Raw genomic sequence first — 26180 nt, 5'->3', positions numbered from 1 at the left:
GTCTCGGGGATGGATCATTGGCCAGAACTTGCTCAATATGCCATCAAGCTACTGGCCTGTCCTGCATCCAGCGTGCTTTCCGAATGGACATTCAGTGCTGCTGGAGGTTTTGTGATGGATAAAAGAGTGCGTCTGTCCACAGACTCCGCTGACCAGCTGACATTTATCAACAAGAATCAGTCCTGGATCAACAGCAACTATCTTGTCCCTGATGCTGATGTAACTGATTACATTTGTTAGGGATCTGGGATCCCTTGAAGACTGCCTATGTTGCCTATCCTATTCCTCAATCCGGATTTTTCTAGCTTCCAACAATTTTTTTGGTTTAGGGCACCACCAACACCCAAGGCCCAATTTTTTGGCACCTGTTTTACACATGCAAGTCATTTCATTTTTTTTTACCATGTATCTATAATTGTTAGAAGTTTTTAACTGCAGGGCCCATTCCTGCACCCAGCATTAGTAACTGTGAGGGGATACAGTGCTCAGGCACCACCAACATCCAAGGCCCATTTTTTCTACACCTGTATGAGAGGTGCATATAATTAGAATTTTTCAAGCCGGGTCCAAACCTGCACTTATCAAGAATAACTCTGAAGGGTTACGGTGCGAGTTCTGCTGTAGCAGGTTCTATACATTGTACAGATGTGGAACTTTGCAGGTAGTTTAAGGGGACCCCCAAGACATGATATTTCAATGAATATTTTTTTTTTTTTACTTTAAGCAATGAAAAATGACTGCCCCTTTATAAATGGTACTATTAGAATTTTTTTTCCACTGATTCATCTCCCTCAGAGCAGTACCCGGGTTCCTATACCACTTTTACTGGCAATACATAGCATATAAGCCTTCAAAATGGGCACTTTTGAATTTGCAAGTTTAAGTCCCATAGACTTGCATTAGGTTCGATGTTCGTTGCAGAGAGCACACAGAGCAGATCACACAAAACCCAACATATGGGGGTGTATTGGGGAATGTGAGGGCACAGTACGTTTAACAAGACAAAGCACAAGAAAATAGTCCACCAGGTAGCAATGTAATACCACATAGATAGTCCATGTAGGATGGCCAAGCAAAATGGAGAACCGGTACACCAGGCCACCAGCCCAAGGGGAATGTACCCAGTCCACAGGGCAGGGATCCGGATAGACCAGAGTACAGCATAGCGGTGGGTAAGTCCATTACACAAGGCAGGGATCCAGGCAGACCAGGGCAGGATGTAGCAAGGGTAAAATCCAGCAGACAGGGCAGGTATCTGGGCAGACAAGTGGTTGAGTCCAGCACAGGACAGGGATCTGGGCTGACAAGGAGCTAAGTCAGCAGAGGACAGGGAACTGGGCAGACAAGTGGGGTGATTCAAGCACAGGGCAGAGACCAGGGCAGCATGGTATGGCACATCAAGGGTACAGGCTGGCACACTGTGCAGCAATTGGATCCAGCAAGTACTTTGTTCAGAGTCCAAGACCGCAGTCAAGGCACAATGAGGGATGAGCAGCAATAGACAAAGCACTGGTTCATAGACTCATCAGTCAACAGTGGCTCCAACGTAGGAAGTCCAGGCAGTGTGGCAAGGAACAGGAGGTCTGGTGGGCAGAGGTTTTTCATATGCACATCACGGGTCCTCAGAAGGCTGTGTGTCCTGGCCCCAGCATCCGAACCACACAGACAGAAGTTGCCAGAAGAGCATCTCAACAACTCTGTGCACCAGGTAACCTCTTTCTAGGAAGACATGCAGCCCTCAGTCCTGTGTGTCCATCACAGAAGTAAACTCAGGAACATCTGACCTTTTCTGCCAGCATAGGGTTATTATATTGTCCTTTGAATTCAGCCAAACCTTAAGCATCCAAACCTGCTGCCGGCACATCTGGCTTTATCCAGCTACAGGACACAATGCTGTCTGTGCTTCAACAAACAACACACAAAAAAATGATATTTCTGCCCTCCACTACAACCCCTGCCCCTTCCAAACATGTACCAGCAAGATGCCTCAACATGTCTCTGCAAGGTACATGTCCCAGTTCATCAGCAAAACTACAAAAGTATCCATGGGATGGCTTTTCATCTGAGGGCCACATGGTTATTAAAGCTCTTTCCAGCAGGACATCACTTTGGGGTATGGAAATGGTTGACTGACGGACACACTTGAAGTGCTGGGAAGATAATTTGATCCACTAACAGTATCTCTACAGCAAACTGGAGCTGTAAAGTTGGACATCTCCCTACAACTCTTGGGACAGATAGCCTGCATGTGACCCCGCTGTCTCCATCTACAGCATCAAGTCTGGGGTGCTCTTCCTGTATGTCTCCACCTGTTTTCCAAACCAAGAGGTCCTCCCCTAAACCTTGGGGTGTTGGTGGGATTGACCTGAACCTTTACATAGTTAACTGGGTAGATTCTTGATGAATTTGCATCTTGCATCACGCCTGTCCCAGATTTGTGCTCTACTCCTAGAGAGTGGATCTGGGTCACACTCCCAGGAGAATGTCAGCAGAATGTCCTGCCGTTACCCCAACAGAAGAAATTCACCACACAGGGATCAATGATGGTCAGGAAAGCACCTGTATCACAGAAACCAATGACTTTTTGTACATCTATGTCTATGCAGAGCTTCTGTAACTGCTTGGGGCAAGACTCCATAGACTCCTAGAAGGGCACCGATTGTTGTTGGAAGCATCCATTCACTTTGATATGGTGAAAGACTCTTTCCTTCTGGCACCAGCGCTACACTGGGATCAGTGCAAGTGTTTTAAGTCTGGGGAGGGTGGACGTTCCTCTGGCATCTAGCCTGGTGATGCCTAGGTTGTTCCCATCCATAGTGTGGGCAGTCCAAGGGTCATCAGAGGGCTTGGTTTGGAATGGCATTTCCTCAGAAGCTTTGTACATATCCACATAGTGCACCGGCTTGGGAGAGGTGGGCCCAAGAGTATTTTTCTTAGCAGGGCAGTTGGCCTGGTAGTGCCGGTTTGTCCACAGCCAAAGCAGAATCTTTCTATAGTAGGCCCGGGGGCCTGCTGTAGGAGAACTGGATCATCTGTTAAAGGCAGCTGTTCTGTCCTTTGAAGCATCCCACTCTGTCTGTTTTGTGTCTTTTTCAGTGACTGCAAGTTTCCTTTCTGTCATGACACCCTCCCCCAGAATGGCCATCTCTAGCACCAGATAACCCCTGGGCTCTTATTGGCTTTCCTGGGTAGCTCTGGTACATCCTCCCAGGGTGGTGCCTGACCCATGTCGGTGCTCAACTCCTGTTGGCCAGCTTCCTCCAGTGTCTGGACCAACTGTTCTTTAGTAAGTCCCTTGTAGCTGAGACCCAACTCTCCAGACTTTTTTTGTAGGCTGGGACATCTATCCATGATGTGCAGATTCTTGTCATCCATCTTCAGTGCTCTCATCCCACTGCTGCCAACCAGTTTGTGATGAACTAGGAGTGCAGAGAGAAAGCAAATGGAGGTATATCACACAAAACCCAACATGTGGGTGTTTATTGGGGAACATGAGGGCAGAGTAGGGATAACAAGACATAACAAAACAAAATAGTCCTCTGGGTAGCAATGTAATACCACACAGAAAGTCCACATAGGATGGTCCAGTAAATTGAGGAACCGGTACACCAGGCTACGAGATGGTACGGCAAGGGAAATGTACCCAGCCCAATGGCTGAGCGATAAAGACCTCCGGCAGCTGTTCATTGCAGTGTGAACCAGGCCTTAGAATTTTGGAACTGTCCCCCTCCTTACTTCAATCTTCATGTTTTTTTCTTTGATTCTACACAAGTCCTTGGATCTCCAGATAGTCAAGCCCTGCTGTTACAAAGCCTGATATTTCCAGTCTTATGGTGTCAGTGGGCATACTGGATTGACTATTGCAGCCAAAAAGGCTTTGAGAGACCAAAGTGTCTTGGCCTTTTGTTGTTTCTGATCTTTTGAAGGCTAGGAATTCTAAATTAGGGAGACTTCTCGCAGGTCCTTACAATTATATTTTGTGTTTTGTTAACCTGAGAGGTTTCCTCCTTGTTTTGGTCCGTGTCTTGGTTTCCTTCTTGGGGTGGGGGGTGAATGTGTGCCTGGCCTTGTGTATAATCAAGAGTCAGATTTCAGCCTTGACAGTCTCTTCTTTCAGGGGCTGATTGCATTACACTTTCTAGTTGCATGCGTTGGTACTAGATGTCATGTATGTTGTTCCTCCGGTCAGCCTGTCATTGTTTCTATGGGATCTCTTTCTGTTTTTACAGAATTCTTTGTTTGAGCCCATTCAGGACCTTCCTTTTGTTCCCTTTGTTCATTGACAAAGATGGCTTTTTTTACCTTAGCTTTTTTTGTTTTGTAACCTAAAGGGGTTTGTACCTTTTCATCTCAGCCAGGACAGCGTATTACCTTCCTTTACCCTCATCTCAGCCAGGACAGCGTATTACCTTCCTTTACCCTCATCTCAGCCGGGACAGCGTATTACCTTCCATTACCCTCATCTCAGCCGGGACGGCGTATTACCTTCCTTTACCCTCATCTCAGCCAGGACAGCGTATTACCTCCCTTTACCCTCATCTCAGCCGGGACAGAGTATTACCTTCCTTTACCCTCATCTCAGCCGGGACAGCGTATTACCTTCCTTTACCCTCATCTCAGCCAGGACAGTGTATTACCTTCCTTTACCCTCATCTCAGCCAGGACAGTGTATTACCTTCCTTTACCCTCATCTCAGCCGGGACAGCGTATTACCTTCCTTTGCCCTCATCTCAGCCGGGACAGCGTATTACCTTCCTTTGCCCTCATCTCAGCCGGGACAGCGTATTACCTCCCTTTACCCTCATCTCAGCCGGGACAGCGTATTACCTTCCCTTACCCTCATCTCAGCCGGGACAGCGTATTACCTCCCTTTACCCTCATCTCAGCCGGAACAGCGTATTACCTCCCTTTACCCTCATCTCAGCCGGGACAGCGTATTACCTCCCTTTACCCTCATCTCAGCCGGGACAGCGTATTACCTTCCTTTACCCTCAGCCAGGACAGCGTATTACCTTCCTTTACCCTCATCTCAGCCAGGACAGCGTATTACCTCCCTTTACCCTCATCTCAGTCGGGATAGCGTATTACCTCCCTTTACCCTCATCTCAGCCAGGACAGCGTATTACCTTCCTTTACCCTCATCTCAGCCGGGACAGCGTATTACCTTCCTTTACCCTCATCTCAGCCGGGACAGCGTATTACCTTCCTTTACCCTCATCTCAGCCGGGACAGCGTTTTACCTTCCTTTGCCCTCATCTCAGCCGGGACAGCGTATTACCTTCCTTTACCCTCATCTCAGCCGGGACAGCGTATTACCTTCCTTTACCCTCATCTCAGCCGGGACAGCGTATTACCTCCCTTTACCCTCATCTCAGCCGGGACAGCGTATTACCTTCCCTTACCCTCATCTCAGCCGGGACAGCGTATTACCTCCCTTTACCCTCATCTCAGCCGGGACAGCGTATTACCTCCCTTTACCCTCATCTCAGCCGGGACAGCGTATTACCTCCCTTTACCCTCATCTCAGCCGGGACAGCGTATTACCTTCCATTACCCTCAGCCAGGACAGCGTATTACCTTCCTTTACCCTCATCTCAGCCAGGACAGCGTATTACCTCCCTTTACCCTCATCTCAGTCGGGACAGCGTATTACCTCCCTTTACCCTCATCTCAGCCAGGACAGCGTATTACCTTCCTTTACCCTCATCTCAGCCGGGACAGCGTATTACCTTCCTTTACCCTCATCTCAGCCGGGACAGCGTATTACCTTCCTTTACCCTCATCTCAGCCGGGACAGCGTTTTACCTTCCTTTGCCCTCATCTCAGCCGGGACAGCGTATTACCTTCCTTTACCCTCATCTCAGCCGGGACAGCGTATTACCTTCCTTTACCCTCATCTCAGCCGGGACAGCGTATTACCTTCCTTTATCCTTATCTCACCCGGGACAGCGTATTACCTTCCTTTACCCTTATCTCAGCCGGGACAGTGTATTACCTCCCTTTGTCCTCAGGCTCAGTAACTGGGGGAATAGGTTTTTATCACGTTTAGTATTTGTCCTATCAGGTTACCTGTAGTTGACAGCCGCAATTTGGCAACAGGATTTCTCTTTGTGGCTCCTGAGGACCGAATAGAAGGATCCCGCAGCTTCCATGTCTGTTTATTCCCTGAATTTGTCGGCTTGTTGCTCCAGTTTCCAGTATGAAAGGACAAGTTCCCCTTTATAAGGGATGACACTACCTACCTTCAGTGTATCATGTTGGTGAAGCCTCTACCTGGTCTTCGGTGCACTCTTTATGATGTTACCAGGTGGATGTTAGAGTCACTAAGGACACTTCCCTTTGGACACATTGGTTTTTGCAGGCTGCTGCATGAGGTTCTTTCCTATTTCTGGTTGTTTTTGGGACCTGTTGGCTTGTTGTCCTTCCCTCATGTTCTAGGTGGGACATCCCTGTTAGTAAGGAATGTAAAAGATGTTCTGTGTCCTGTGATGTGCGACAAAGAAAATGACATTTTGTGGTTTACCTGTAAAATCCATTTCTTGGAGTCCCTCAGGAATCCCAGAGATCCGTCCCCTCCTGTTATGGGCTATGGCTTGCTGCAAACCTTTCCTATGTGGGAGATCTGCTCTACAAGGGGACGTCCTGTCTATTGTTTGCCAATGTCCGATCACCTGTAGGTGGGCATAACAGTGTTAGGAAGGATTTATAAAGATGCTTCGTGTCCTGTGATGTATTCCAAGAAATGGATTTTACAGATCATTGATGCCATTTGTTACTAAGAGACAGGAATTGTTCATTGCTGAAGGAGCCCCTAGAAACCTTCGGAGGAATCCTGGCTGAGAAAGGCTGGACTAGGCAGTCATATATTTCTGTCCCCCTTGGTGGGAGTGGAGGTGACCCCTCTATAAGGATCTACAGTCCATACACACCCAGCACAAGGCCGGGGTCACACTACCAGACGCTTCTCGGGGGTGCAGTTCCTCTGAGCTCCACAAGGTGGGGATCTCACTTCTACCCAGACAGGAAGTCTCTATGGAAGACAGACAGGAAGTGATGTCAGGTATAGACAGGAAGTGATGTCAGGTACAGACAGAAAGCATATTTGAGACGTTGCTGGAAGATGCAGCAGAGGAGGTAAGAAGATGTTATTTCCTATTTACACCCAGTAACCCCCTGTCATGTCTGTCCTCTTCCTTCATAGTCACGTCCGTCCTCTTCCTCCATAGTCACGTCCGTCCTCTTCCTCCATAGTCACATCCGTCCTCTTCTTCCATAGTCACTGTGATGTCTTTTATCTCCAGCAGATGATGATACACACATATATAGTGTAGGAACCCAGTGTCACGGTATGGGAGCCTGCCAATTATTAATCCTCTTATTAATGCCTTGTATCACATGCCCTCAGCGTCCTGCTCTGTATTGTTCCAATTGTCCCGTGTCACTAGGCCAAATGGCCTAATTCAATGGCCTAATCGAATTACTCTGGGCCCTCTCCCTCCCAGCCAGTTGGCTGGGAGCTCTCTGCACATCTCCCAACTTGCTTTTCATCTATGCAGACACCATCCCTGCTCCCAGGATGTCCCTGTCACCAGCCTGATTCTCCCTGAGGTCTAGTATTCCCTTCCCTCCCGGGTTGCCAAGGCGACCGGGGAGCATCCTGCAGCAGTTTAAGAGGCTGATGTTGGGAGCTCCGTTTTCATTCTGTTGTGCAGTCATCAAAGGATCTCAAGCTCCGGCGAGACCTTTGTGCCTAGACTCTGCAAGTCTACTCCCCAGCCTCACAGAGACCCCACAGGAGGGAAGAGACAACCAGAGAAAGCCTGCCTGCGATTGCGAGAGGCCCCACAGAAGGGGGAGAGACTATCCCAGCCTGCCTGCTTTTTGACAGAAGCCCCACAGAAGGGGGAGAGCCTACCACAGCCCATCTGCCAGAGCCAGAGGCCACCCGCCTGGTCCGGACTCCACAGGTACCTGCGTTCTGTTTCTACCCCTGGGAGACCAGGCACCCTGTTGGATCTGTGAGTACCTGCTTCCCCACTGTGTTACCTGAACTGTTGCGGTGGTAACCCCTCGCACCCCCCCTCCTGTGTCGGACTACCCCTGTTACAGAGACACCCACTTGGCTCTCCTAGTGGACTATAAGTGGGTGGGGACCTCTCGTTACCATTTAGTGGCAAATCCACCCTCTCTGCCACACCCCCGTATTGAAGGACTGCCATCTGTTTATCTCAATAAAGCTTTGTGCATCTGTCATCCACTCTGTGTGTTCTGTCCTGCCTTTTCTCCGCTCCATTTCCGCCACCCCCCTCTGCCAATCCCTCCACTGGCTTCCGATTGCGCAACGGATCAAATTTAAAATCCTAACACTGACGTACAAAGCTGTCCACCATACTGCCCCGAACTACATCACTGACCTAATATCCAAGTACCGCCCAACACGCACACTCCGCTCCTCACAAGACCTCCTTCTCTCTAGTTCCCTGGTCTCCTCCTCCCATGCCCGCCTCCAGGACTTCTCCAGGGTGTCACCCATCCTCTGGAACTCCCTGCCCCAACCCATCAGATTATCACCTACTCTCCTCTCCTTTAGGCGCACCCTGAAAACCCATCTCTTCAGGGAAGCCTACCTCACCCCCTGCTAACTTGCTGACCTCCTCCACTCTTCCTACCACTCCATCCCCCACAGCTATCTCCTCCTGTACCACCATCCCCTCCCTCCTAGATTGTAAGCTCGAAAGAGCAGGGCCCTCGATCCCCTCATGTTTTGCATTGTATTGGTATTGTTCTGTCACATGTTCTGTCCCCCTTTGTAATGTACAGCGCTGAGTGAACTATTGGCGCTTTATAAATACTGTATAATAATAATAATAATTACATACTGGTTGGCAGCGGTGGGATCAGGACACTGAGGAGATGGCAGACAGCGAAAGCGGGAACAGGCCCGGCCCAGCGAATACAGGAAGTGGACTGTGGCATGTCTGCAGGAGAGGGCTGAGGAGCTGGCCCTTTCCTGGAGGGGCCTAGCCAAAGAGGATCTGATCACCACCATTAAGGAGGCGGACCCCCCCAGTTTGCCCCAGTAAAAAGTAGATCAACCCCAGCCTCCCCAGCACGCAAGGATCCAGGGCCCAAGAGCCCCTAGCTTACTCGGGTGGAGGAAGAGATGGCCCTCCTGTGGTCAGACGCTGCAGCAGAGGACAAGCGAGAGGCTATCCGGAGGGCGCATGAAAGAGAGAGCCAAGGGTGCCGCCGTGACCTAAGCTGCCCGTCCAGCCCCAGGGCTGCGGGATACCCCCCTCCCCGGGTCAGCCTCAAGGACTTTAAACCCTTCAACAAAGCCGCTGGGGATGTAGAGGGGTTCTTTCAGGACTTTGAGCAGCAGTGCCAGCTCATGGAGGTGCCAAGCATGGCTTGGATATCGCACCTCGTGGGTCTGCTAGAAGGGGGTGCAGCTGCGGCCTACCGCACTCTGGACTATGTGGATGGATTACGCCCGGGTCAAACAGACTGTGTTGGAATATTATGCGGTGACCCCAGAAGTGCACCGGGTGCGCTTCCGTGACCTTCCCTGCCATGCGGAACCGTCCTATAGGATGTATGCGCACAAGATGTCGAAGTCCTGTCGGAGGTGGCTAGAGGGGGAACAGGCCCGCACCACAGAAGAAATCATCCAAGCATTTCTGAAGGAGCAATTCTAAAACCAATGCCCGGCGGAGGTGCACGGATGGGTAAGAGAGCCCCTACCACCCTTGCAAAGGCCGCTGCCCTGGCTGATGAGATCCTGGCCATCAAGCCACACTGGAAACGGCGGGCCCCTGAGCCATCAAGGGCCCCGCCCCCCACCACCTCTGCCAAAATGGGCCCCCCACCTACCACTGCCAATCCCGCAGGGCCACCCCTCAGAGCCCGGTTCGCAGGGCCCCCCATGGAGCGCCGCTGCTACAGATGCAACCAGCCAGGGAACCTCCAAGCCAACTGCCCCACCTCTCGTAGCCGGCACTTTACCCGTCCGGTTCAGTACCTGGATCTCCATCCCGCAGAAGAACCACTGCCCCCGCCTCCCAGCGAATGGATGAGCCCCCCAAATGCCAACCAACCCTGGTGGGTTTACAGTGTCCACCCCCTGGGGGCTACATACTCCACCCAGAAACAACACCACCTGCAGGCCGTGTGGGTAGACGGGCAACCCGCCACCGGTTTTCGGGATACGGGGGCCTTCCTGACCATTGCTAATCCCCGAGTGAGCCGGCTGGAAGCCATCCAACCCGGCCCTGGATTCGCCATCGAGCTGGAGGGAGGAGACAGACATCACATCCCCAGGGCATCCGTGCGACTATGGGTTCGGGGAGAAACAGTGCCAGATCGGCGTCATGGGCGGCCTCCCGGCGGATGTCCTACTCGGCAATGACCTAGGGGAGCTACGATGCCAGTACGTCGGGGCGGAGACCCGGTGCCAAGCAGGTCGAGGTCCTCCTACAGACAAAGCCACTACGGGACCTTTCCCCAGCATGGACTCGGTGAGTGAACCCCTACCTGACTCAGACCTTCCCCTGACCTGGGATCGGGAGACCTTTAAGCGGGAGACCGCCACAGACCCCACCTTGGCTAAGTTTAGGACCCAGGCCGCGCGCAGGGCGGCAGGAGGGAGATGGGGGCCAGCTTTGGTGGGAGCAGGGGTTGCTGTACCGCACAGCAGGCCCAAGCCGCCCGGGTCAACCCTCCACTAGCCCCACACAACTGATAGTGCCCAGACGGTTCTGGTTCCCACTACTCTAGATAGCCCATGACATACCAGTAGCTGGCCACCTGGGCAAGAGGAAAACGGGGCTTCGGCTAACCCAAGCCTTCTACTGGCCAGGTATCACCCAGGACGTAGAACCAGCAAACACAAATGCTCCTGCGCTTGGGGATGGACTCGATGCAGGCTACAACCACATTAAGAATGTCCTGGAACATGCACACCTTGCTGCCCTCAAATGGACCGGGGAAATCCAAATATACTGAATAAGGAAAGACAAAACAGAGGGCGCACAGGCCTAGTGCATTACCATAAAAAATGTTTAATAATAAATAAAGTAGGTGTTGTACTCACAAACGACAATATAGTCAAGGGACATCATAAAGAACAGCTGGGTCAACACCGCACTGAGTAACAGTCCGTAATAGGGAGTGTAGACATCCAAAAGGCTGACGCGTTTCGAGGACTTGCCTCTTCCTCAGAGCCCTACATTTTTTATGGTGATCACCCAGGACGTAGCCCACTTCTGTCAGACCTGTGACATCTGTCAGAGGAGGGGACGCCCAGGGGACCACCCCAAGGCCCCGCTCCGCCCCTTACCCATCATTGATGAGCCCTTTCAGTGGGTAGCTGTAGACATCCTGGTGCCCCTGGCCCCAGTAAGGCCGGCAAGCGGTACATCCTCACGGTAGTGGATTACGCCACCCGCTACCCCGAGGCTGTCCCCCTGTCCAGCATCTCTGCCCCCAAAGTAGCCGAGGCCCTAGTCACCGTTTTCTCCCTAGTGGGTTTCCCCAGTGAGATCCTGACGGACCAGTGTAACCAGTTCATTTCCAAGGTGGTCCAATCCCTCTGGCGCACGTGCGGGGTACAGGTGATCTGGACCACTCCCTATCACCCCCAAACCAATGGCCTCTGCGAGCGCTTCAATAGCACACTGAAGAGCATGCTGAGGTCCTTCGTTGATGGGGAGGCGGACTGGGAGAAGCTCCTTCCACACCTGCTGTTTGCATATCGGGAGGTACCGCAAGAGTCAATGGGGTTCTCCCCCTTCAAACTCCTGTACGGGCGGAAGGTCCGTGGTCCCCTATCCCTGCTCCGGGAACATTGGGAAGGGCAGATAGAGGACACGGATACCCCCGTCGTTCCCTACGTTCTCGAGCTATAGGAAAGGCTGACCTGCCTGGCGACCATGGCCCACAGCCACCTCCAGGCAGCCCAGACACGTCAGAAGGTCTGGTACAACTGCAAGGCACATGGCCGCGAGTTCACTGAAGGGCAGCAGGTGCTCAAGATCGTCTCCAGCCCATCTGGGAAGGACCCTACAAGGTCCTCCGCAAGATAGACGAGACTAGTTACGTCTTTGGTCTCGACGCCTGCAACTGCCAACAGCGCACGGTCCACATCAACATGTTGAAAGAGTACCATGACCGGGCTCTGCCTGTGCTTGCTGTCTGCCCCGCCTCCATGGGCAGAGCAGACGAGGGAGCCCTGCCCGATCTCCTGCAAGCCACCAAGGTCACCACTCCCCTAGATCAGATTCCCACGGGGCTCGGCTGAACCCCCCACCAGACGGTTCAGATTCCGGTCGTGATAGCGGACCGGGCCGTCACCTTCTCGGCCACCCCAGGCCGCATCGGGTTAGCCCTCCACCACGTGGAGACCCACAGTCAGAAACCCATCCAGAAGGCCCCATACTGAGTCCCCGAATCCGTGAAGACGGCCATCCGGGCAGAACTCTCCGAGATGCTCCAGCTGGGTATCATCTGACCCTCCTGCAGTCTTTGGGCCTCCCCGGTGGTGCTCGTGCCAAAGAAGGATGGGACCACCCGCTTTTGCGTGGATTACCGGAGGCTGAATGACTACACTGTCAGTGACGCCTACCCCATGCCCTGCATAGATGACCTGCTGGACCGTCTGGCCGGGGCCCGCTACGTTAGCACCCTAGACCTCAGCAAGGGCTATTGGCTAATCACCCTCACAAAAGAGGGCATTGAGCGCTCCGTCTTCATTACCCCATTCGGCCTGTATGAATTCCTCGTCATGCCCTTCGGCATGAAAAACGCCCCCGCCACCTTTCAACGGGTCATGGACCAGCTAGTGGAGGGATGCCAAGAGTTTGCGTGCGCTTACCTAGATGACATAGCTATCTTTAGTGACACGTGGGAGGAGCACCTGGCCCACGTGGGGGCCATCCTAGACCGCATCTGCAGGGCTGGGCTGACAGTGAGACCAGACAAGTGCCAGTTGGGAATGGCGGAGGTACAGTACCTCGGGCACCGAGTGGGGGGGACACTGAAACCTGAGCCAGCCAAGGTTCAGGCCATTTATGACTGGCCCACTTCCCAGAACAAGAAGCAAGTGATGGCATTCCTCGGCACTGCTGGCTATTACCATAAATTTGTACCTAATTTCAGCTCCATGGCCCAGCCCCTGACCGACCTGACTCGGAAGAACAGTCCCCGGATGGTGACCTGGACCTTGGCCTGTGAATCCGCCTTCCATGACCTCAGATCCGTCCTGGCGAGCAACCTCGTCCTGGCCGCCCCTGACCACAACAGACGCTTCCTCATGCAGACGCCTCCACCTATGGCCTAGGGGCTGCCCTCGGCCAAGTCAACGAGGCTGGGGAGAAACACCCCGTTGCCTTCCTCAGCCGCAAACTACTTGACCGGGAAGTTGCCTATGCTACCGTGGAGAAGGAGTGTCTGGCCATAGTCTGGGCCCTGAAGAAGCTACAGCCCTACCTGTACGGCCGGGAGGTCACCATCGTCACTGACCACAACCCCCTCACATGGCTGAATCGGGTGTCCGTGGACAATGGGCGCCTGCTTAGGTGGAGCCTGGCTCTCCAGCCCTACAACTTCACCATTCGATACAGGAGGGGAAGCCAGCACCAAAATGCAGATGGCCTTTCTCGGCAACAAGACCCCACAAGTGCCTTCCCCTTATCGGCACTTGTGAAAAGGAGGGGGGAGGAGTGTCACGGTATGGGAGCCTGCCAATTATTAATCCTCTTATTACTGCCTTGTATCACATGCCCTCAGCGTACTGCTCTGTATTGTTCCAATTGTCCCCTGTGTCACCTAATTCAATGGCCTAATCAAATTACTCTGGGCCCCCCTCCCTCCCGGCACGCTGGCTGGGAGCTCTCTGCACACCTCCCAACTTGCTTTTCATCTATGCAGACATCATCCCTGCTCCCAGGATGTCCCTGTCACCAGCCTGATTCTCCCTGAGGTCTAGTATTCCCTCCCCCCCCCCCCCTCCCGGGTTGCCAAGGCGACCGGGGAGCATCCTGCAGCAGTTTAAGAGGCTGATGTTGGGAGCTCCGTTTTCATTCCATTGTGCAGTCATCAAAGGATCTCAAGCTCCGTTGAGACCTTTGTGCCTAGACTCTGTAAGTCTACTCCCCAGCCTCACAGAGACCCCACAGGAGGGAAGAGATAACCAGATAAAGCCTGCCTGCGATTTCCAGAGGCTCCACAGAAGAGGGGGAGAGACTATCCCAGCCTGCATGCTTTTTGCCAGAGGCCCCACAGAAGGGGGAGAGACTACCACAGCCCATCTGCCAGAGCCAGAGGCCACCCGCCTGGTCCGGACTCCACAGGTACCTGCGTTCTGCTTCTACCCCTGGGAGACCAGGCACCCTGTTGGATCCGTGAGTACCTGTTTCCCCACTGTGTTACCTGAACTGTTGCGGTGGTGACCCCTCGCACCCCCTCCTGTGTCGGACTACCCCTGTTACAGAGACATCCCCTTGGCTCTCTTCATAGACTATAAGTGGGTGGGGCCCCCTCGTTACCATTTAGTGGCAAATCCACCCTCTCTGCCACCCCCCGTATTGAAGGACTGCCGTCTGTTTGTCTCAATAAAGCTTTGTGCGTCTGTCATCCTCTGTGTGTTCTGTCCTGCCTTTTCTCCGTTACACCCAGATTAACCCCTTCAGGGGCAGAACATTCTCCTCATTGTGGAGAGGTGTCACCTTCTCACCTCATCAGTCTATACTAACGGATTTTATGACTTTAGTTAGAGGCGGGGGATGGGGGGATATTTAGGGGGATTGGAATATCTATGTCTTTGTTTCATAAAGATTCAAAAAAGAAGAAAGAGAGAAAAATGTCATTTGTAGTAAATGTCCTGAACACAATGTATACCGTCCTCCACTCACTCTGATGGGAATACATTAGACCTTGTTTTCTCCCATCTTTGCACTCCCTACAACCTCACAAACACCCCCTTTCCTCTCTGATCACAATCTCATCACCTTCACAGTCTCCTCGTCTTCAAACACCTATCCCTCCAAGCAGCAAACAATTACCCGCAGAAACCTTCACAACTTGAACCCGGCTCCTTTCCACTCTGCAACTGACCAACTCTATGACAGAATCTCTCCCCTGTCCTGCCCTGCCCTGGCCACTGCTGTCTACAACAGTTCACTATCATCCGCATTACACTCATTTGCTCCTCTAACAACATGAAGCATCAGGCCCCGACCATTACAACCTTGGCAGACTGACCACACCAGAAATCTTAAGCGACAAAGTCATGCGCTGGAGCGATTGTGGCGTAAAACCAAAATCTCAACAAGCATTCACCCGATATAAATCTGCTTTCTTCACATATAATTCCTCCCTCCATTCCTCCAAACAAGCCTACTTTGTCACTCTTATTAATAGCTTGTCATCCAGTCCTCGTCGTCTCTCCTACACTTTTAACTCTCTACTTTCTCCACCTCCACCCAGTACAAGCAGCTCAACCTCCACCTAGCACCTCATTCACTGCTTATGAGATTTCAAATCATTTCAAAAACAAGATTGATGCAATTCGTAGGGGCATCTCCACTGCACAGACATCCATCCCACTTAGCATACCTTATACTAAACCTCCCTCACCACTTTCCTCTTCTGACCTCGCTACTACAGAAGAGGTCACTAAGGTTTTCTCAGAAGCCCGTATCACTACCTGCCCCCTGGATCCTGTCAACTCACAACTACTACGGTCACCCTCTTCCATCCTATGCTCCCTCACTCACATCTTCAATCTCTCCCTCTCTAACGGTGCCTTCCCCTCCCCTCTTTATTTCAGAGGTATGCTCGGTTAGGCGAGAACTGTATTGGGTTGATGATCCTTATATAGAAGAGAGAAGGAACATGGATAAGAGGAGAGGGCTGGGTGAAAAAGAGGGGGAAGGGGGGGATGCACCAGTCAAGGGTCAAGAGTCTAAGTGTTATAGGTTTATCAATCTTTAAAAATGCATTTTGGGTTTACTAGGCATCGAGACCACTGGTGTTTGAATTTGTGGTGGTAAAAATTATTGAGGGCTGTTTTTCTTCCCATATCACATTGAAAGTTAAGGTCTGATATAAGAGAAGAAAGGGAGGGAATGGCGGTGGAGTTCCATAGTTTGGTAAGGTTGGTCTTAGCAGCTGCTAGTGTATGAATCATAATAGTGCGGGAGTCCTTAGGGAATTTGTCGATACCTAAGTGGAGGAGAGCCAGGACCAGGTCTGGTGTTATTGGGGTGTCTGCAATTGTTGAGAGCAGTCAGATAACACTATTCCAACAGGATCTGAGGGATCTACATGTCCATAGTATATGGAGGATTGATCCTGTTTCTCCACATTGTCTCCAGCAAGTGGATGGACGTTGAGGGTAGTATAAAGAGAGTTTGGGGTTAGGTACCATTGGTGCAAAACTTTCAGGTATGATTCCCAGTGAGAGCTACATCGAGATGCTTTATGGGTGATGGTGAAGGTCTTTTCCCATATGTGCAGTAGTATTGATTGGGAGAGTAGTTTCTCCCAGTTGGATAGGGAGGAAGTCTGTAGGGAGAATTGTGTATTGGTTATATATGTATAAAAGATTGAGATCCCCTTTTTCGGGTATTGTGTTTTGTTTAAGAATTGGTATGCTATGGAGGGAATTTTCAAAGAGTGAGGGATGTTTGCCTTTTGTAAGGAGTGAGCTATTCTCAGGTATGTAAAATGCTCTTTATTGGGAAGGTTACATTTTTCTTGAAGAGTCGGGAAGGGATCCAAATTTTGGGTTGTAGAGAGGTCTTTTATAAAAGATATGCCTCGATCTTCCCATTGCGGTATAGGTAAGGATGGGGTGATGAGATGTAGAGTTGTAATTGGAGTATTTGTTTGGCTTCTGTCAAGGTTAGGGGTGAGGAAGTCATACCAGGCTTGTACGGTGGCTTGGATGCATGGATGTTTGAGATAACTTTTGGATTGAGGAGATTGTGGAAGGAACAGTAGGTGATGTGGAGCAAGTTGGGTATTTGGGGGCATTTCCATGGTGGACCATGCTTTTTCCTTAGTTGGGTGCCACCAGTAGTAAAGTTGGTCCAGTAAAGTGGCATTATAGTATGATTTTAAGTGTGGGAGACCTGCTTCTCCTCTGAACGTGGGGCGTATTAATAGGTTTGTGGTACATCTGGGTTTTTTGCATTCCAGAGAAATTTAGTGAGTATCGCCTGTAATTTGGTAAAGAAGGTATTAGGAATGGGGATGGGGAGTGTGCAGAATATATAAAGGATTTTGGGTAATATGTTCATTTTTAGGGTTGCTACTCTTCCCAATTTTGAGAGTGTAGAAGTACGGAGACTAAGTTCTCGTGGGATGGATTCGAGCAATAGTTTGTGGTTTGACGTGTAAAGCTGATCTGTTGTGGTAGTAAGGTTGATTCCTAGATAAGGAATGCTTTGATGTTCCCAAGTAAAGGGGAAATGTTTGGTTAATATTGTTTGAGTTTTAGTAGGTGTATGAAGGTTTAGAATAGAAGATTTGGGTTCATTCAGCTTGTAATATGAAATTTCCGAATAACTACGGAGATGTTCCCGAATTGATGGAAGCGATTTGTGAGGGTTATTTATCATAAGCATGATGTCATCTGCAAAAAGACTAATTTTGTGTTCAGTCTTAAGGTGTGTAATTCCTGTAAAGGTGGGGTCGTCTCTGAGTTTTGAAGCTAAGGGTTCGATGAGTAATGTAAATATTATGGGGGATAGGGGGCAGCCTTGTCTGGTACCGTTGGAAATTTTAAAGGTATGCGAGAGTGTACCATTTGTTAATACTCTAGTGGAAGGATTGGAGTATAGAGAACGGATTGCAGAGAGCATCCAGTCTGTAATTCTGAATTTTTGGAGTGTTAGCTGCATAAATTGCCAATGTATTCGGTCAAATGCTTTTTCGGCATCCAAGGATAGGAGTAGAGAGGGTTGTTTAGTGGTTTCTAAGTTGTGGATGAGGGAAATGAGTCTTCTGGTTGCGTTCGGTGTTTGGTGGCCAGGAATAAATCCTACTTGGTCCGGGTGGATTAATGTGGGGAGGTAGAGGAGTAGTCTTTGTGCTATAATTTTTGCATAGAGTTTTATGTCCGTGTTTAATAGGGAGATTGGTCTGTAGTTCTAGAAAAGTTGGGGGTCTTTGCCTGGTTTTGAAATGGTGGTGGTTATGGATTTAGCATTTCATTGGGGAATTCACCTGTAGAAGCGGCATGGTTGAAAAGAACGGAGAGATGTGGTGTGAGATCGGGGGCAAATATTTTGTAGAATTCATTAGTAAAGCCATAATTTCCTGGAGATTTATTCAGAGGTAAAGTTTTTATGTTTTTGGCTATTTCTGCGGGAGAGATAGGGGTAGAGATAGAAGTGAGTTGTAATGGGGTAAGTTGAGGGAGATTTGTGGTATTTAGAAATTTTTGAATGGAAATCATTGTTGGTTGGGATGTATTTGTGTCATCTTTAATATTATATAGTGTTTGGTAATATGTTGCGAAGGCGTTGGCTATGTCATGCGGGTTTGTGAGAGACTTATGGGTGGTTGGGTGTGTAATTGAGGGTATTTTGGATTTGAGATGTCTATGTTTAATTAGTTTTGTTAATGGTGAATTTGCCTTATTGCCTAGGGAGTAGAATTGTGCTTTCGATTTTTGAAGGTTAAGATCTTGTACAGTAGAAGGGATCGGAGTTTATTTCTGTCTGAGGTTAGTGATTTGTGCATTGAGGGGTTTGGTTTTTTTATTGATTTTTTCTTTTAGTTTTATGGATGCTAGAAGTTGGTCAATTTGCTGGGTTCTTTGTTTATTGATGTGAGTGTTAAGTTGTATGAGGATACCTCTCATGTATGCTTTGTAGGTGGACCATAGTGTGGTTATAGAGGTGTCAGGTGTGGCGTTAAATTCAAAAAATGTTTTGTGAGCTTCTAATAGGTGTTTTTGGTTATCTGGGTTCTTCAATATCGAGGAATTCAGTCTCCAGATTCGGGGGATTGAGGAATGTTGCTTGTCGTACAGGGTTATGTTGATTGGAGCGTGATCAGACCAGGTTATAGTGCCAGTTTTGGATGATGTAACATGTAGAGTCCATTTATCTGTAACAAAGAAGTCAATTCTGGAGTATGAAAGGTGAGATGGGGAGTAGTAGGTATAGTCTCTTTCGGTGCTATGGTGACATCTCCAGATGTCATATAAATCATGGTCATGTAAGAAACGATTAAAGTTGTGTTTTGGAGAGCGTTTGTTGGTGAATGAGTCCAGGAGCGGGTTGCCGATTATGTTAAAGTCTCCGCCAATGAGAAGTCTGCCATGTTTGTGAGAAGAGATGGTGGAAAGGAGTTTGTGGTAGAATTGCAATTGGCTGTCGTTTGGTCCATAAACGTTTACTAGGGTATATGGTATGTCGTTGAGTTTGCAGAATAGGATATGGTAGCGCCCTTGAGAGTCTGCTATTTCCGAGATGTATTGGAAGTGTATAGAGTCTTTCACGGCTGTAATAACTCCATTTTTCTTTTTGGAGTTGGTAGCCATATAAATGTGGGTGAATCGGTGCAGTTGTAGTTTAGGGGTCTTGGCAGTTGTGAAATGTGTCTCTTGTATGAAGAGTATGTCAGCATGAAGTGTTCGGGCTTCCTTTTGGAGCATCGATCTCTTAAAAGGGGAGTTTAGGCCCCGTACATTGAGTGATGTTATATCAATAATTTTGTTGTTCGCTGGTTAGGTTGGTAGAGTAGAGGAGTTGTTTCTGTGCGTGCTAACATAGGTGACAGAGACTTGGGGGGACAAGAGCGATTTCCATGCATTTGGTATAGTGGTGTTGGTGCGCTCGATGATGCATGTGATGTTTTCCTTCTGTTTTGGCTGGTTTCAGGTGAACAGTTGGTCCGATTGATCGACTGATGGTGCAGGGGGGAGTGGACTTAGAAGGGGGCAAAAAAAGACTTGCGGAAAATGCAAGTAGCATGGGTAGCAGGGAGTGCTACTGCAAAACAGGGGGGTGCAAACAAGCACAGGGGGGTGCAAACAAGCATAGACCAGCAAAAGGGTCATGCAAAACAATGTCTCGTAACATGAGAATATTTTGTAAAGGGCCATTGCCAGAAAACGATATGTTGAGGTATAGTATCTGAGGAGGTAAGGATGGGTTGTACAAAGAGTGTGGTTAGTCAGGTTTATTCTGCCTCCATATCTCCATATGTTGCATATTGATAGGAGGGGACTGGTGGGGCTCAGCGGGTAGTATGTTCCAAGTCTTCAGTAGGTTGATGCCTGCCTCTAGGGTTCTCATTGTATGTGTTCTGCCCTGGTGTCTGATGGTCAGTTTTGTGGGGAATCCCCATTGATAGGCTATTCCATGGTTTCGTAGGGCCTTGGTGATGTTCACCATCTTTTTTTCATTAAGAAGAGTGGCCTTAGAGAGATCCGCATATAATCTGATGTTTGTATGTGATGGCGGGAGCAGGGCGGGTTTCTGGCTGCTGTCATTATTTTTTCTTTGATCTGGTAGAAGTGAATGTGGGCCAGAACATCTCTAGGGATGGACGCTGATAAGAATGCAGGTTTGGGTATTTTATGTGCTCGATCTGTGGCGAGCTCCATATCTGAGAGAGATGGGATGAGGAGTTTCATGTACTGTTGGTGTATCATTGACGATAGTTTCAGGCATACCCCTGAATTTTATATTGTTGCATCTTGAGCGATCTCCCAAATCTGCTAGTTTTAGGTGAATTTGCTCGATTTCAGAAGTGTGGTCATCATGTGCGTAAATTACATCGTTATGTGCTGTGACTATGTCTCCCATTTTTGTCTCAATATGGCGTATTCTGTGCTCTTGCTGTTGGATCGCATGTATGTCCCTCCACTTCCTCAAACTCAGTCTTTCCAAAACTGAGCTCTTAGTATTCCCTCCGCCCGCTCCTAACCTCGGAAACCACTAAGCAACTTATTCCCTCCCTGGTTATCTCTCGCCTTGACTATTGTAACTCCCTCCTCATTAGCCGACCTCATCGCAGGCTATCCCCTCTTCAGTCTATCATGAATGCTGCTGCCAGACTCAGCCACCTTACTAACCGTTCTGTATCTGCCATCCCTCTCTGCCAATCCCTCCACTGGCCTCCATTCAGTGTCCTCCACCCCTCTCTGCCAATCCCTCCACTGGCCTCCACCCCTCACTGCCAATCCCTCCACTGGCCTCTACCCCTCTCTGCCAATCCCTCCACTGGCCTCCATTCAGTGTCCTCCACCCCTCTCTGCCAAGCCCTCCACTGGTCTCCATTCAGTGTCCTCCACCCCTCTCTGCCAATCCCTCCACTGGCCTCCACCACTCTCTGCCAATCCTTCCACTGGCCTCCACTCAGTGTCCTCCACCCCTCTCTGCCAATCCCTCCACTTGCCTCCATTCAGTGTCCTCCACCCCTCTCTGCCAATCCCTCCACTTGCCTCCATTCAGTGTCCTCCACTCCTCTCTGCCAATCCCTCCACTGGCCTCCATTCAGTGTCCTCCACCCCTCTCTGCCAATCAATCCACTGGTCTCCATTCAGTGGCCTCCACCCCTCTCTGCCAATCCCTCCACTAGCCTCCACCCCTCACTGCCAATCCCTCCACTGGCCTCCACCCCTCTCTGCCAATCCCTCCACTGGCCTCCACTCAGTGTCCTCCACCCCTCTCTGCCAATCCCTCCACTGGCCTCCATTCAGTGTCGTCCACCCCTCTCTGCCAATCCTTCCACTGGCCTCCACTCAGTGTCCTCCACCCCTCTCTGCCAATCCCTCCACTGACCTCCATTCAGTGTCCTCCACCCCTCTCTGCCAATCCCTCCACTGACCTCCACTCAGTGTCCTCCACCCCTCTCTGCCAGTCCCTCCACTGGCTTCCACTCAGTGTCCTCCACCCCTCTCTGCCAATCCCTCCACTGGCCTCCACTCAGTGTCCTCCACCCCTCTCTGCCAATCCCTCCACTGGCTTCCCATTGCCCAATGGATAAAATTTAAAACACTAACAATAACATATGAAGCCATTTATAACTCTGCCCCAAATTACATCACCAATCTTGTCTCTAAATATCACTCAAACCGTACTCTCCGCTTCTTGTAAGACCTCCTACTCTCTAGCTCCCTTGTCTCCTCCTCCCATGCTCTTCTCCAGGACTTCTCCACAGCTTCCCCTGTCCTCTGGAACTCTCTACCCCAATTTATCAGACCATCACCTACTCTGCTCACTTTTGGTCAATCTCTGAAAATCTCTCTCTTCAGGGAAGCCTATCCTGCACTCAGCTAATAATGGAATCTTCTACTCCTCCTACCAGTCCATCCCCCACAGTTACTACCAATTGTATTACTAGCCCCTCCCTCTTAGATTGTAAGCTCCCAAGATCAGGCCCTCCTATCCCTCTTGTATTGAACTGTATTGTTGCTGTATTGTCTCCCGTTATATTGTAAAGTGCTGAGCAAACTGTTGGTGCCATCAATCCTGTATAATGATAATGTCCTGAAAGCATATTTCTCCATAATGATCCCAGTCTCAGATATTCATCCTACAATGTGATCAGTAAAGTCTCCGGAGTACATGGAGATCTGCGAAATATGATGTGTCCTGGCACAGCCCAAAGACAAAGTTCATCTTTCATGTTTGGAGAGGCGGTATGCACCTGGGAGCAATGTACAGAAACCTCACAGAGTGCCCCCCCCAAAGCTCCTCCTCCCAATGTACCTCCATCCAGAGTCAGAGTCCTATGACATCACACCGACCTCACAGCTCCTCCCTCCTCCCAATGTCCGTCCATCCAAAGTCAGAGTCCTGTGACATAACACTGACCTCACAACTCCTCCTCCTAATGTTCCACCATCCAGAATCAGAGAATCCTATGACATCACCTGACCTCACAGCTCCTTCTCCCAATGTCCCTCCATCCAGAGTCAGAAAATCCTATGACATCACACCGACCTCACAGCATCTCCTCCCAATGTCCCTCCATCCAGTGTCAGAGAATCCTATGACATCACACCGACCTCACAGCCCCTCCTCCCAATGTCCCTCCATCCAGAGTCAGAGAATCCTATGACATCACACTGACCTCACAGCTCCTTCTCCCAATGTCCCTCCATCCAGGGTCAGAAAATCCTATGACATCACACCGACCTCACAGCATCTCCTCCCAATGTCCCTCCATTCGGAGTCAGAGAATCCTATGACATCACACCGACCTCACAGCTCCTCCTCCCAATGTCCCTCCATCCGGAGTCAGAGAATCCTATGACATCACACCGACCTCACAGCATCTCCTCCCAATGTCCCTCCATCCGGAGTCAGAGAATCCTATGACATCACACCGACCTCACAGCTCCTCCTCCCAATGTCCCTCCATCCGGAGTCAGAGAATCCTATGACATCACACCGACCTCACAGCATCTCCTCCCAATGTCCCTCCATCCGGAGTCAGAGAATCCTATGACATCACACCGACCTCACAGCATCTCCTCCCAATGTCCCTCCATCTGGCTTTTTTTTCTGATGCTCTTAGGATGTGGGGTCCCTTGGTATCCTCACATGTAAAGTGGGACTGTTGGTCCTGCGTTGTATGTAATGACATCAGAATGCTGCAACAAGCCTATACCCTGCATAGTGTGGGGGTCCTGTGGGGGGGGAATTATACCTCAGCCTGAAGTGGGGCTTTAATAAAATGGAGACCTGAATGGAGAGGTGAGGAGGATTCTGGGAATATCATTTGATGTGACTATTTGTGTTCAGATGTAGAGTTTTCCTCCTGTGAAGTCTGGAGATCATATGACATCACATTGCCTCCACCTCCCTCCCTGATAGAAGAGAGAAAGAAGAAGAAGATTCTAGAAGTCACCAGAGAGATCACTGAGCTGCTGACAGGAGAGGTGAGCGGTGCCGGGAATTCTGGGACATTCTCCAGTAACAGACAAGGGATGTGTCTGGATGGTGACTGTATCATTGTGTGTGTCAGGTTCCTATAAGGTGTCAGGGTGTCACTGTCTATTTCTCCATGGAGGAGTGGGAGTATTTAGAAGGACACAAGGATCTCTACAAGGACGTCATGATGGACAATCAGCCGCCCCTCACATCACCGGGTAAGAGGAGACTTTATTGTAAAGGAGAGAGCAGTACGGAGGATCCACCTAGATCCCCCATCATCTGATAAACACATAGAAACAATGGATTCAGTCAGTGTGTGTGTTTCCTACAGATGGATCCAGTCATGGGAACCCTCCAGAGAGATGTCCCCATCCTCTGTATTCCCGGGATTCCACACAGGAAGGTCACACCATCCCTCACCATCATCAGGTAGATGAGGAACAATCACTGATAGTATCATTAGGATCTGTACATTATCTGCATTGTTACCATTGATGTCATTTTTATTATATATTCAGAGTGGAAACCTGAGAGATCCTAAAGTTGAGGTTAAAGAAGAGATAAAAGAGGAGGAGGATGAGGATGGGGGGATGGAGGAGTCAGAGCTTCTAAAAAAACACAAAGATCTGTACCAGGACACCATGGTGGAGTCATCCAGCTACAGGAACCCACCAGAGAGATGTCCCCGTCCTCTGTATTCCCGGGATTCCACACAGGAAGGTCACACCATCCCTCACCATTGCAAGGTTGGTGGGATGGAGGATCAAGAACATGGACTTGTAGAGATAATGTGTGAAATTTTTGTGATGTCATAATAATAAATAATAATAATAAATCTTACATTTTACAGATGATATTTTCTCTCATTTCCTTGATTTAGAGTGGAGATCCAATCGATATAGAATTTGAGGTGAAAGCAGAAGAAGAAGAGGCGTATGTGAGGGATGATCAGCAGTCTATGGAGGAGGATGGAATAACGGGGACATTTATAGAGGAGGACACTCCTACAGAGATCAGCACAGGTGGGTCATGAACACTAAATCCATTCCTCCACCCATACTGCTCACTGATTGGTCCAGAGTAGGGCGGGGACTGGATGATATCAGCCTGTAATCCCCTGGTCACTTTCCTGAGCTGTGTTCCCCGTCCTGTATTCCTGGATTTCTCTCGGATAATCTTCCTTCTCTGTGCTGCAGACACAATTTATGTATCTAGACTGGATTTATGGAGGTTCTGGGGTTCAGCTGGCAGCAAAATGTGGATTTTTACTGTAAGCATTGCATAATGTAGGCACCCAGGACATGTGACTGGGGTCTCCTGCCTTGTGCCTGACTCTTCCAGGGGACCTTCTCTGTTGTCTGCTGGCTGTGCCGGGTGGAGGGATATGTCTGTAGTGTCTCAGACCCAAGTCACTGAGTGCAGTCTCAGGAGATGGGAGGCAGCGGTGTGGGACCTACATAGTTACATAGTTAGTCTGGCTGAAAAAAGACAGTCCATCTAGTTGAACCAGTAAAAATAAAAGTTATAATCCGACACCCACAGCTGATCCACCAGAAGGCAAAAACCCAGCAAAGCACGATCTGATCTCCTCCTGCAGGGGAAACAATTCCTTCCTGATCCCCCGAGAGGCAATCGGATATTCCCTGGATCAACTTTCCCTATAAATGTTATATCCAGTTATATTCTGTGTATCCAAGAAAGAATCCAGGACTTTCCTACAGCAATCCCCCTTATGTATTATACATGGAGAGCGTATCCCCCCTTATGTATTATACATGGAGATCATATCCCCCTTATGTATTATACATGGAGATCATATCCCCCCTTATGTATTATACATGGAGATCATATCCCCCTTATGTATTATACATGGAGATCATATCCCCCTTATGTATTATACATGGAGATCATATCCCCCCTTATGTATTATACATGGAGATCATATCCCCCCTTATGTATTATACATGGAGATCATATCCCCCTTATGTATTATACATGGAGATCATATCCCCCCTTATGTATTATACATGGAGATCATATCCCCCCTTATGTATTATACATGGAGATCATATCCCCCCTTATGTATTATACATGGAGATCATATCCCCCCTTATGTATTATACATGGTGATCATATCCCCCCTTATGTATTATACATGGTGATCATATCCCCCCTTATGTATTATACATGGAGATCATATCCCCCCTTATGTATTATACATGGAGATCATATCCCCCCTTATGTATTATACATGGTGATCATATCCCCCCTTATGTATTA

At 49.5% G+C, this 26180-nt stretch overlaps 1 protein-coding gene across 1 annotated transcript; it reads left to right on the top strand.

The window, feature by feature from the left end:
- The first annotated feature begins 24394 nt into the window (after positions 1 to 24394).
- On the top strand, positions 24395 to 24991 carry LOC149438049 (uncharacterized). The gene is made up of 2 exons (XM_089660303.1): positions 24395 to 24646; positions 24781 to 24991. The coding sequence occupies exons 1-2, from the start codon at positions 24395 to 24397 to the stop codon at positions 24931 to 24933; spliced, it is 405 nt and encodes a 134-aa protein (XP_089516429.1). The 3' UTR covers positions 24934 to 24991.
- Positions 24992 to 26180: the final 1189 nt, after the last annotated feature.

The sequence above is a fragment of the Staurois parvus genome, unplaced genomic scaffold (assembly GCF_062004578.1).
Source record: "Staurois parvus isolate SC_StPar_1 unplaced genomic scaffold, SC_StPar_1.0 ptg001222l, whole genome shotgun sequence".
NCBI lineage: Eukaryota > Metazoa > Chordata > Amphibia > Anura > Ranidae > Staurois > Staurois parvus.
Note: the sequence above shows the minus strand (reverse complement) of the source record. Positions and strands in the feature narration are given on the sequence as shown.